Raw genomic sequence first — 12,196 nt, 5'->3', positions numbered from 1 at the left:
TGGGAATTTTGTGGTGGAGTACACACTAACTTGGAAGCATCTTCTGTGAGGATCAGGAAGCTGGGGTATTTACTTTACAGTCACTATTATGACTTTGGCTGAGTGCTGTTCTCAGTGCTGTTATCAATCAATCAATCAATCAATCAATCAATCAATCTATTTATCTGTCTATCTATCTCTCTATCTGTCTATCTATCTATCTATCTATCTGTCTGTCTATCTATTATCTATCTACTTCTTTTTGTCATCTATCTGTTCATCTGATTTATCATTTTTGTCATCTCTTCACCTGTTTTTGCATATGCTTCCTTAAAAACTAAAAGGAAGCTCAAAGGGAGAATTGCAATAATATCAATCTCATCACCTTTCTTTTTCTGTATTTTTAATTTCATTTTTGACATTGTGTATGTAATTTCTTAAAGTGCTGTCTTTCGATTCTTTATCTCTTAATAGGCAATAATAAACAGATTAGACATTTGAAAATAAACACCACAGAAATTACCTGTCATCTACTATTTATCTGTCTATCATCTATCAATAATTGGCCATTGTCACCCATTATCTTGTACCCAGCCACGTATTTATCAATTCACCTACCTAGCCACCCAGCCACGTTTTTGTTTAATCTGCCTACTTATTTGCTCAGATTTACTTATTTGTTTATTTATAATAATTTTCTATTATGTTCCAAGGACTCAATGTATAAAATAGCTTTATGAGCAGGATTGGAATTATAATACAAAACAAGTAAATATAAAATATTTTATATGTGAAAATTTGGAAAACAATGTTTTGTCTTTCTGTCTAAAAATTTTACATTTAAATTGATCATTTTTTTTTTAATTTACAGAAAGTTCTCAGGAGATGATACCAAATTTGGGTTTTATTCCACTGTCATGTACTTTGGTTGATGAATTTACTGGAGACATTTTGAAAGACTTGCCTTTCCTAAAAAGGTAAGGTCTAATTATGTTTTAGTAAATACTTGTTTGGAATGGATAAGTTATTTGTTAAAGGTTCTTTGAGAAAACCTTTTCTGAATGAACTCTAGAAACATGGCACATTTAAGACAGTGCATCATGTGCTATATATTTTTGCAACATATAGTCTTTATGACATCTGGATGATTTTAACGAGAGAAAAAAGCAACCCACTAGTAATTTTAAATTAATGGAACAAGGAATGTTTGTGAATGTTGGAGACATGATGTGGTCCTTGTTTCTGAAACCTCTAGTAAAAAGCTTTTTGGATTCTACCACACATGTTGTGTCCCTGGAAAAGGATCTAGGGTTTTCCCAGGTTTAAAATGTCTTGGGTTTGGAGGCATAATATTTAAAATATGCTTGTATTCGTTTTTGTCTCACAGTGATGATCCCATTGTTACCTCCCTGGTTAAGCACAAGGAATTTGATGAGCTTGTCCACTGGCATTCCCACCGACCCCTCAGTGATGATTATGACAGGACAAAGGCCAATTTTAATGGTGAGCTTGCTGAGTCAGCTGAAATAACTTAAATCTACTTTATTCTGCCCTTTATTTCAAAGTAAAAAACATATTATGTACAAAAATGAAAAGTTTTGAGGAAGAGCAATCAATAAGACATGCAGATGTGCTAATAGAGAATTTTCAGTTTGTTTCCTGATAGTTATTCATATTGTGCTTGTAGGTATCTTAAGCAGAGGAATGCATATGTGATCTTTGTCTCATGAGCTTGATACTTAGGGGAAGATGGTTTTCAGTTTAAGCAATCTGGATGTTCTATGAAGTCTAATATATGGAGATTAAACTCTCAGCTCTATGTCACTTGCCCAGAATAAGGGCTTTATATTTACCTAACCAGTAATTCAAGGAACTACAATATCTTAGGTGGTTTTCCTTTGATTCTGTCTTACTAAGCTCATTCACAGGGCACAGAACAGGTAATTTTTAGAGTCTGTCTTAAAAAGAGCAAACTAACCAAAACAAACCAACCACCTTTAAGGGTACTCAAGGAGCCCTACTCATCACTGCTAGACTATTGGATACTGATGGATTCTGCAGGTGATAGTCATTACCTTTAGTTGCATACCATTTATAGTTGTTTCAAACAAACCTGTGAACAAACCAATAACAGTGATGAAAATTAATCAGTCAAAAAGATATGAGTTTGCAAAAGAGACTTTTAGGGAGGTGAGGGAGACAGCAGAGTAAAAAGGATATAAAAGATAATGGGGGTAAGTAATTAGAGTACATTACATACATGTATGAATTGTTAAAGAACACATTTAATCAATAAAATTAAATAACACTATTGGTATTTCTTTTGTAAAATTGTTTTGAAAGGTTTGGAGCAGCTGGGAGTTGTTGCCCCGTGATGGAACACTTGACTTCTGTGCATGATATATAGGTTAAACTTTATAGGCAAAAAAATGTTTAAAATATTGCAACTTTTGTAGATATGTTAAAAGTTATTCTATGGATGTGATAGACTAAGTTAAGATACATTCTCTGTCCAAACTGATTAGATAAACTTGCTGTTCTATTCTAGAAAGAATACTGCCTGTGTATAGAATGGTGTAAAGAGTTAGAGATGCTACTAAGAAACCATAGCAATTTTTCATTTTAAGTTTATTATTATTATTATTTTTGCAGAACATTCAAGAGACCCTTATTATCTTAAAGGCATTCAGAAGTATCATGTTTTTCAACGATTTTATGGGAACTCATTAGATTCAGTCTCTTCAAAGCTTATCACAACTCAAGGCGCTAAGCCAAAGAAGGATTGTTTTAAATCCAAAAGCTCAAAGACACACGTAAGTTCCTGTAAATTTTATTATTATAAAAAGCTATGCTGATATTTTTTATTATATCGATACTTGCTCTTCCCATTGATGGCTTCTGTTCATAGACATTGTCCTTTCTTCCTTACATTGGTGTATAGCTTTGTATGTGATGGCTCCCATAGGGTCAGGTATTTGAATGTGTGGCTCCCAGTTGGCAGTACTGTTTGGAGAAGATAGCAGATTGGCTGTGGTGGAGGAAGTGTGTCGTTGGAGGCAGGCTTTGACCATTTGAAGACTTGCTGTTTTGAGTTTGCTGTCTACTTCTTGCTTGCAGTTTAAGATATAAACTTTCAACTTCTAGCTCCAGATGCCATGCTTCTGCACTGTCGTTGTGGATTCTTATTCCTCTGAAATCATAAGCTTAAAGAATGCCTTTTTTTCTAGAAGTTGTCTTGGTCATGGTGTTTTATTGAAGTACAGAAGAGTAACAAATACAATAATAATAATATTTATTATAATGCTTGCTAAGAAAGTCTAAATTACATATGAATTATTGCATATTGATCCTCTCTATGTAATAATGTACCCTTATTTAGAGAAGTAAATAAAGTATTAAGTGACCAAAGGCTTGATTTAAAATTTTGCAATAATATTAAAATATAGTTTATTATCTAATAACAATACAATTTTTTTTCATAAATGAAGCAAAAGAAACATGAAACACGTGGATGTCTTTGTTTGACTTATACAGATTATCTGCACTTTCCCCAAGTATTTAAATAATTAATTCATTCACCATCTTCTTCAAGTGCAAGTTAAAGCCATTCATTTTCTTTTCCTATACAGAATACACCCTCCTTAATTTCACCACTTATCTTACTGTTATTATCATTTTCTATCTATTTTTATCCAGAGGCCATAATTAAGGATAACATACAGTGGATAGGAGCTCAATTTATTTACTAATATCATGTCATGAAAATTATGTTAGTATTTATGATAATAGCACTGTACAAGAATAGATTATTTTTAAAACTGGATTTACAATTTGATGACTTTAGGTGAAGTTCACTCCTTAAAAATTTGGCTACTCATTAGCATTTAAAAAGTCAACTCCGATGCTAAGGATTAGAAGGCATTTATTTCATGGGAACTCTCTTTTTTTATTTTTTTTTATTTTTATTTTTAGTTACATTTTGTTAACTCTGTGTCCCAGCTGTATCCTGCTCCCTCATTCCCTCCCCAACCCCACACTCCCTCCCTGGTCTCCTCCCTGCCCCTTTTAATACCAGTTGCTTTTTAATATCTTGTAGACAGCAACATTTTAGCATACCCATCTGTCAGAGGAATTGTGACAGCTGACCTTGTCAAAGGGAGTTAGTGTGGCAAAGTCATCAGAAGTGAAGCTTGTGAAAATCCCACACAAAGAACACAAAAATATTTTTAAACTTTCATTTCTGGATGCTTATGGCTGGGAGAATTTTAGCAAGACTGCAAAACCAAACCAAACCAAACCAAACCAAACCAAACCAAACCAAACCAAACCAAACCAAACCAAACCAAAGAAGTGCTATTTCTTTGCCAGGTATGCAACTAATTAACAAGCAGGGGGTTCAAGTTTCACAACTCTCAAGGACAGCTACCAGTTGGTGATTAACAACAGCTCTCCCACATAATAGTTAAAATAACACACAACATTGTAGTACCTGCTGTTTATTCCAGTGGAAGGCCTCTCTTTTTGAACTGCTGCACAGGTCCACTGAGGAATGGGGACTAGCTCAAGTTTTGCCTGGCTTATCAGAAGCAAGCCTAAGAAGCCCATGCATGCCATTACTGCTGCTTTCTCATGGTCAGGGCCTTCTCAATTTTATACTCAAAATTAGTGAAAACTTTGACTGTTTATTTAGGAACTTCAGGAGGAAGAGAAGGATGAGATCGAGGAGGAGCAGGAGCAGGAGGAGGAGAAGGAGGAGGAAAGGAAGAGTCTTCTTTTTCTTCAGCTGTTCTTTCTTCTTCTTTCTCCCCCTTCCTCCTCTTCTTCCTTCTCTTTTTGCCTCTTTCCCTCCTCTTTTCCCCCTCTTCCCCTCCTCTTCCTCTTTATTTCCTCCTCCTCTTCCTCTTTACTTCCTCCTCCTCTTCCTCCTCCTCTTCCTCCTCTTCATCTCGCTCCTGTTTCCCCTTCTCGTCATCCTTCTCTTTCTCCTCTCTCTGGCTGTGTTCCTCTCTGTTGCAAAATAACAGACTTCCAAAAATGCTCATCATACAGCACAAGTAGACTGAAAAGAAGTATAAGCTTCTCCACTCCCAGTCTAAAATATTAAATGAGTCATCAAAGACATTCAACATCATATGTACTTTATAAATGCACTCTATGAGTCTTCACATTTGAGATAAAGGGAGCATTGTATGTTGTATTATCACTTAATATTTACTATTGCTATATCTTCTGGTAATGCTGTTGTTAATCCTAAACAGCTGTATAACCAAATCACCACACAGAGACTATGATTTATTTAGTCAATCTAGAACACAATGCTGGGCAATAGTTATTCCATCCTAAACCTCCAAGCCCTCATAACTTCCTAACATTTAGATTCACCCATTATACTTGCTTTTTGTGAAATCTTAGGTCCGGTTCATTCTCCACGTCGTTCCAAGACCTCTCCTCCAGCCTCTCTCTCCCAGCCTCTGTGACTCTTCCTCCTCCTCTGCCTTCCACTCCTTCCTGTCCTCTGGCTCCTCCCCTTTCCCTCCTACTCCTTCCTCTCCATTGCTCAAAATTGTGGTTGGTTGTTTTATTTTGGCATGTTTACACAAACTTGAGACAGGTGATGCTTAGAATAAGTATCACAATGCAACATCAGGATTGAAACCAGAGAGTGGTGAGAGAAATCAGCATTTGAATGAAACAAGGGTAAGGTGTATACATTCCAAAAGAACATTATACCAACAATTGTACTTGACAAAAGTCTGAGGCTCCTCATTGTCTTATGTAGAAAAGCTATGGCAAATAAACCAACAGGGAACACTTAATTGCAAATGATGGGAAACTGCAAATGTTATTGATTGGAATGAAGTAGATTGAGAATGTGACAGCTAAATGTGACATTATTATAGATAAATGTTTAGATGTTAATTTCATGACTAAGCTGAATAATGAAAGTTTCTGTCAGGATACTTTTGCTAACGTAATTCTCTAATTTGTCCTATAAAATTATTTTTATTTCTTCTGTGTGTTTGTGAGTATATGTGGGGGTGTCATGGCATGTATATGGATGTCAGAAGAAAGTTTTGTGGAGTCATCTTTTTGCACATTTACATGGATTCTGGGAATTGAACTTGAGCATCAGGTTTGCAAGGCAAGCACCTTTACTTGCTGAACCATGGCACTGGCCTTGTTCATGTAAAGCGAAATAAACGAGATTGGTAAAACCACAGTAAGAAATAGGTCCATATTGTATTTAAATCAGTTGAAAACATTTTTAAGTAAGGCAGATTATACATATATATATATTACATATATATAAACTATATAAACTATAGATATAATATATATTTATATATACACATACATAATATATGCATCATATATATGCATCATATATACATGCATATATATGCATATATATGCATATATATATGTATATATATATCTCCTATATACTCCCTGCCTTCAGCTCTTTTCTCTTATTTACCCATTAAATATTATGAACTAAATGTCTTTGGCTTAGGCAATCCAGGCAACTTTGGTGCAATTTTATCTCAAGGATCTCAGTCTAGAGAGGAAGACTGATGCATGTAGAAGCATATATAGTAGACCTTGAGTAGTTTGATAGATGCTTGGCAGAGGAAATGATACATGATACAGGCATGAGAATAGGAGAGTAATCATGATACAAATATTATGATCACATAGGGAGTAGGAGGCAGTAGAAAGACCCAGAAAATCTCAGAGAGAATAGCAGCCATCACTGCATGGAGACTTGAAAGAGTATTTTCAAGGCCTCTTTGATTTTATTATATTCACTCTTTTATATTTAACACTACCTAGACATTTAGGAAATTATTTACAGCAGTTCTTTATAGTCATTGAGTTGAATTTTTATGTTTTTAATCAACAGAGTCTTAATTAAAACATTTTTATGACTTCAAGTATGGAATGATGGTCAAAAACACTGGGTACTTGAAATAACATTTCATTCATGAACTATCAGTCTGGAATAGTTCTATCTTGTCATGAGATATGTTTTTTTTTTTTTTTTCCATTTGGGCAGGAGACCAAGGCTGACATAATTGTTAGAGAGAATAAGAAGAGGTTAATTGCCAAGGAAGAACAAAAAGAAGAACAGAGATGGAATTCCTTGTCATTTAATACTGAGGAGGAGATGAAAAAGAATTTAAACTCTGGAATGAAGAAGCTGGAAGAGTTCTTGAAATCATGTAAAAGTAACTCAGTAAAATTCCAGGCTGAAAAAGTAGGGTTAAATGTGTGCTTGAAAGTATGGAAGGATCACTGTCGAGCAGAAGGTATGTGGTGTGTAATTGTGTTGACTTCCCTTGATGAACTAGAGAGACCATAGAGATGTAATGATGGTGGATTGTCACCCGTTAACTAGAAATATGTATAGTAAGACTTACAAAGCAATATTGCTTCTGTTTTTATCAATGAGCAGTGACATCTCAAAGAGGTAGTCAAAGCAAAGACATAGAACATGTATACACACAATTCCAGACAGGTTTAACCTAACTTCTGACCAGGTAGAGAACTGTTAACATAACCAATAATAGGCACAGAGAAAGAAGCCATCATTCATTGTTTTCTTTCTGGGTAAGCTGGTGTTTATGTTTGCCTGCTAACTTAGTTTTCCATTGGTTGCTGTGATAAAATACTTTGATAAAAGCAGCTTAATGGAAAAAGGGTTTACTCTGTGGAACAGCTCAAGGGTATATGGCTCATCATTGAAGGACATATTAAAGTAGTATGGGCTTGAAGCTGCTGATCAAATCATATTCACAACAGAAAGGCGGAGAGTGATGGATGAATGCATGCTTAGCTCAGTTCATATTTTCTATAGCCCAAGATTCCTGCAGAGGGCCTGGTTCTATCCACAGTTAAGATGGGTGTTCATTTAGAGATTGCTTGTAGGCAATCTCTCCAACCAAGACATTGAATCAAGATGTGCTGTTGAATGTTACCAACAGAGATCAGAATTTAGAGTGACTTAAACACTATAATGCTGCATTTCATTTAGAGATTGCTTGTAGGCACTGTAGACTTATAGCAGAGTCTCAGCTGGATTTTCAGGTTCTTCTGTCCAACTACTAGAAATTAGCAGGACCCATGGTTAGTGACAGAAGCAGAGGCAGGTTGTTGAAGAACAAAGTGCCTCTAGGAAAGGTCAGAAGTTCAATGTCCTCTTCTCACTCCCAGACTTCTGACCTTCTGTATACAGTTTTCATTCCAGTTTACTCTCCATTTGCACACTGAAGCTTTTTTAGATTTGATGTGTGTGTGTGTGTGTGTGTGTGTGTGTGTGTGTGTGTGTGTGTTGTCCACAGATGCAGAAGAAGACATTAGATTCCCTGAAGCTAGAGTTTACTGTGAGGCTTCTGACATTGTTGCTGGGAATCTAACTCTATAAGAGAGCAGCCCCTCTTACCACTGAGCCATCTCTCCAGCTCCCTATCTCTCCATTAATTTACTTTCTGGGTCACAGAAACCGTTTACTTAGATATTAGAACTTAATCACAGGCCACTTTAACCACAAGGGGTACCAGTAAACACATACTTTTACCTAGGTATATACAATTCTCTATATCACAGAGATGTAAATAAGGACTTTCTGGAACTACATGATGGACAGAGAAATTAAGAGTAGTGACTGCCACAAATGCCTTAGTTTTTATTTTTCAAACAACCACATTTTACTTATCCTCCACATCCAATTCATAAAATATCTTTCCATGAAGGCTTCCTCATGAATCAGATTCCTAACACCTTAGTTTATAATGCTCGTTGGGAGCCAATCACATACCATATACTGTAAATGAAATGAATGCTCCTGGGCATAAGACCTCTATTACATTTCCTTGGTAGACTCTTGTATAATAGCATTCATTACGGGATTGGTAATTCTGTTAGGTAGATCAGAGTGTACACTTTCTAAAAGAAAAGCAGAACCAAAGCAGCTGTGGTGAGAGTGAAAAGGTTCTAGCAGAAGGGAGAAATAAACAGTGTAGACTGTGCTAGAGAAGTGGACAGGTGTGTGGAAATCTGGCTCTGAGAGCTGAAAGAGATGGACTGCACTGAATGAAGGGATTCAGGGCTTACATTCAGTATTACAATAGGGCTAAATGAATGTCGCTAAGGTTGTAATCTTATGTTTAAACATCATGTAACTGTTTTTCTTGAAAAGAGGAGACATGGCAATGTGAGACAGAAAAGATCTATAATTTAGTACGACTCTACAGACCAGTTTTTAATAATATTTTAATTTTGAACTGTAAGATTTTTTAAAAGTTTCCATTAACTATTTATTAGAATGCAATTTGTGGTAGGATGAAATTGTTTTTAATATCTGAAACGTAAAATCCACCACCTTTGAGTTTACTTTTATTCAAAATTCTCAATAAAAAAATGTAGTTTCATCCAACTCAACAATTAGTACCCAGGATAAGTGCATCTGTAATGTGAGCTCAGAGGTATGGAGTCTGCAAGAAATTGAAGCGTAAGATTTTTATCTAGTTTTTTTCTATTCTAAAATCTCTATTAAAGGCGAGTGAGATGGCCAGTGTCATTGAGTGTAGAAGATTAATTAGAGGATTGATCTTCATTAATTGACATTTGTTATTTTGATGACTTTTACAACAATTTTATTATTTATATTTGTATCAAGGTGAAACCACGAAAGACTTAAGCATAGCTGTCGGTATGATGAAGAGAATCCACTCCTTGTTGGACAAACACTCTGAACTTCTTCAAGAAGCAGATCAGAAACTCATAGCCAGATGTCTTATGTATTTAGGGTTTGATGAGCTAGCAAATTCATTATATGCAACTCAGGTAACATCTTGTGATAGCTTCATATTAACTGAACTGTTATTTGCTATATACAAAGTGTCCTTCAAACACATTCATCTCTTTTAGGTTTATTTTTAATAGAAAATAGCACCTTAGTTAATCCAAATGCTAGAAGTTGAATTAATCAAGAATTAGAAATATTTTATACAACTTGGCTGTGCACACTAAATGTCTGATAATTTATGCAGACCTTTAGAACAAATCCTATACTTAATTATAGCAAAACAACTCAAATTTGTAATGGCTGTTTACTTGTTTGAAATATTTCAGGTTTTAGCCACAAATATTAGAGTAAACATTTGAAAATCTTGAAATCTATTGATTTATTTGTACTTCAGAAAACTGGTAATGTCCTCATGATGTTTAAATTGTTTTTATATGAAAGAAACTCAGTCAGACATGAACATTTTATTTATTCAAAATTTTCTATAACTTAATTGCTTTCAAAATAATATTTTAAAACGACATAGGATGCAGCAGATGACGTAAAAATGAGAAAGAAGAATAAATATTCAGTTGGAATTGGGCCAGCCCGTTTCCAGCTACAATACATGGGTCACTATTTGATACGAGAAGAGAGAAAAGATCCGGACCCTAGGGTTCAAGATTTTATTCCTGACACATGGCAGGTAAAAATATGAATAAAAAATAATTATTATATTTTTTAATTCATGTATGAATCCAGGAGGTTTTTTGTTACAGTTGTGTATTTTCATGTGCGTTTGTGTGTTTACATTTATATTTATCATAAACTTCATAATACTGAGTTATTTCATTTAGAAGTCATTTTGCTTCAAATAGTTAGTTTGCTGTCTAAAATGTCTCATTTGTCAGATGCATTCCCCACTTACCTGAGGACCCACGTGAAGCCTAAGCTGCTCATTGGCTACATCTTTGTAGGGGTCTAGGTCCAGTTCATGCATGGTCCTTAGTTGATGCTTCTATTTTAGAAAACCCCTCTGGGCCCTGGTTAGTTGGTCCTGTTGGTCTTCTTGTGGAGCTACTGTCACCACCAGGTCCTTTTCTCTTTCCTCCCACTTTTCCACAAGACTCCATATTGATTGCCCAGTGTTTGGCTCTGAGTCTCAGCATCTATTCTGAGGTGTTGCTGGGTTGAGTCTCTCAGAAGACAACTCTGTCAGGCTCCTGTCTGTAAGCTTAGCAGAGTTTCTTTCATAGTGTCAGGGCCTGGCACTCTCCCATAGGGTGGGGCTTTGGTTAGGCCAGACATTGGTTGAGCATTCTCTCAGTCTGTGGTCTATATGCTCTATCTTTATCCCTGCACATTTTGTAGGCGCAGTAAATTTTAGGTAGAGGTTTTTGTGGGTGGATTGGTGTTCCCCTCCCTTTGCTAGGAAACTTGTATAGTTAGAGGGTATCATTTTCAGGCTCTACAGCCTCTGCTACTAGGAGTGTCTGTTTGAATCTTCTTCATATCCTCCCAGTAGCCTACCCTGACTTAGGTCTCCAGCTTTTTCACAGAGATGCCCCCACACTCAGTTTCTCTTTTCTCTGCTGGCCTTTTGTCCTCTCAACCCTGCTCTCCTCAGTTCCGATCTCCACCCTCATATTTCTCTGAGCCCTCTCTTTTACCTTATTCCCTCTCTTCAAACACTACCTATCTACTCTATTTCCCTTTCTGAGTGAGATTTATGCATCTTCCCTTGTATCCTCTTTGTTAATTATCTTCTTTGCATCTATGCCTTGTAGTCTGTTTATCCTGAACTATATGGCTAAAATCCACTTAAAAGTGAGTACATAGCATGTATGTCTTTCTGAATGTGAGTTACCTCACCCAGGATGGTCCTTTCTAGTTCCCTTCATTTGTCTGAAATTTTTGTGATTTCTTTGTTTTTAATAGCAGAGCAGTAGTAAACTGTGTAAATGTGCAACTGTTTCTTTATCCATTCTTTGGTTGAGGGACATTTAAGTTGTTTCCAGATTCTGGCTACTATGGGTAAGGCTTTTGTGAACATAGTTGAGCAAGTGTCTTTCCTGTATGGTAGACCATCTTTTGGGTATATACCCAGGAGTGGTATAGCTGGGTCTTGAGGAACAGCTATTCCCAATTTTCTGAGAAAGTGGTTTTCAAAGTGGTTGTATATGTTTTCACTTGTACAACAATGGAAGAGTGTTCCCCCTTTTTCATATTTTCGCCACCATGCGCCATCACTTGAGACTGGTGTAAGATTGACTCTCAGAGTCATTTTGATTAACATTTCCCTGATGACTAAGGACACTGAACATTTCTTTAAGTGCCTCTTGGCCATTTGAGATTCCTCTATTGAGAATTCTGTTTAGTTCTGTGCCACATTTAAAAAAAAATTATTGTTTTCTTCACAGTTTATTCATT

At 35.9% G+C, this 12,196-nt stretch overlaps 1 protein-coding gene across 3 annotated transcripts in view; it reads left to right on the top strand.

Annotated features, from left to right (window-relative positions):
• LOC129669607 (probable ATP-dependent RNA helicase DDX60) overlaps positions 1-12,196 on the top strand; it is a 116,749-nt gene that overhangs the window by 36,900 nt on the left and 67,653 nt on the right. For all 3 annotated transcript variants that reach the window (XM_055597900.1, XM_055597898.1, XM_055597899.1), the window contains exons 11-16: positions 851-956; positions 1,367-1,482; positions 2,632-2,792; positions 7,037-7,289; positions 9,659-9,825; positions 10,314-10,472. In XM_055597900.1, coding sequence (XP_055453875.1) covers positions 851-956; positions 1,367-1,482; positions 2,632-2,792; positions 7,037-7,289; positions 9,659-9,825; positions 10,314-10,472 — 962 coding nt within the window. The remainder of the gene's footprint in view (positions 1-850; positions 957-1,366; positions 1,483-2,631; positions 2,793-7,036; positions 7,290-9,658; positions 9,826-10,313; positions 10,473-12,196) is intronic.

This window comes from Psammomys obesus, unplaced genomic scaffold (genome assembly GCF_907164565.1).
Source record: "Psammomys obesus unplaced genomic scaffold, mPsaObe1.curated_primary_1811, whole genome shotgun sequence".
Classification (NCBI taxonomy): domain Eukaryota; kingdom Metazoa; phylum Chordata; class Mammalia; order Rodentia; family Muridae; genus Psammomys; species Psammomys obesus.
This window is presented reverse-complemented; position numbering and strand designations above follow the sequence as displayed.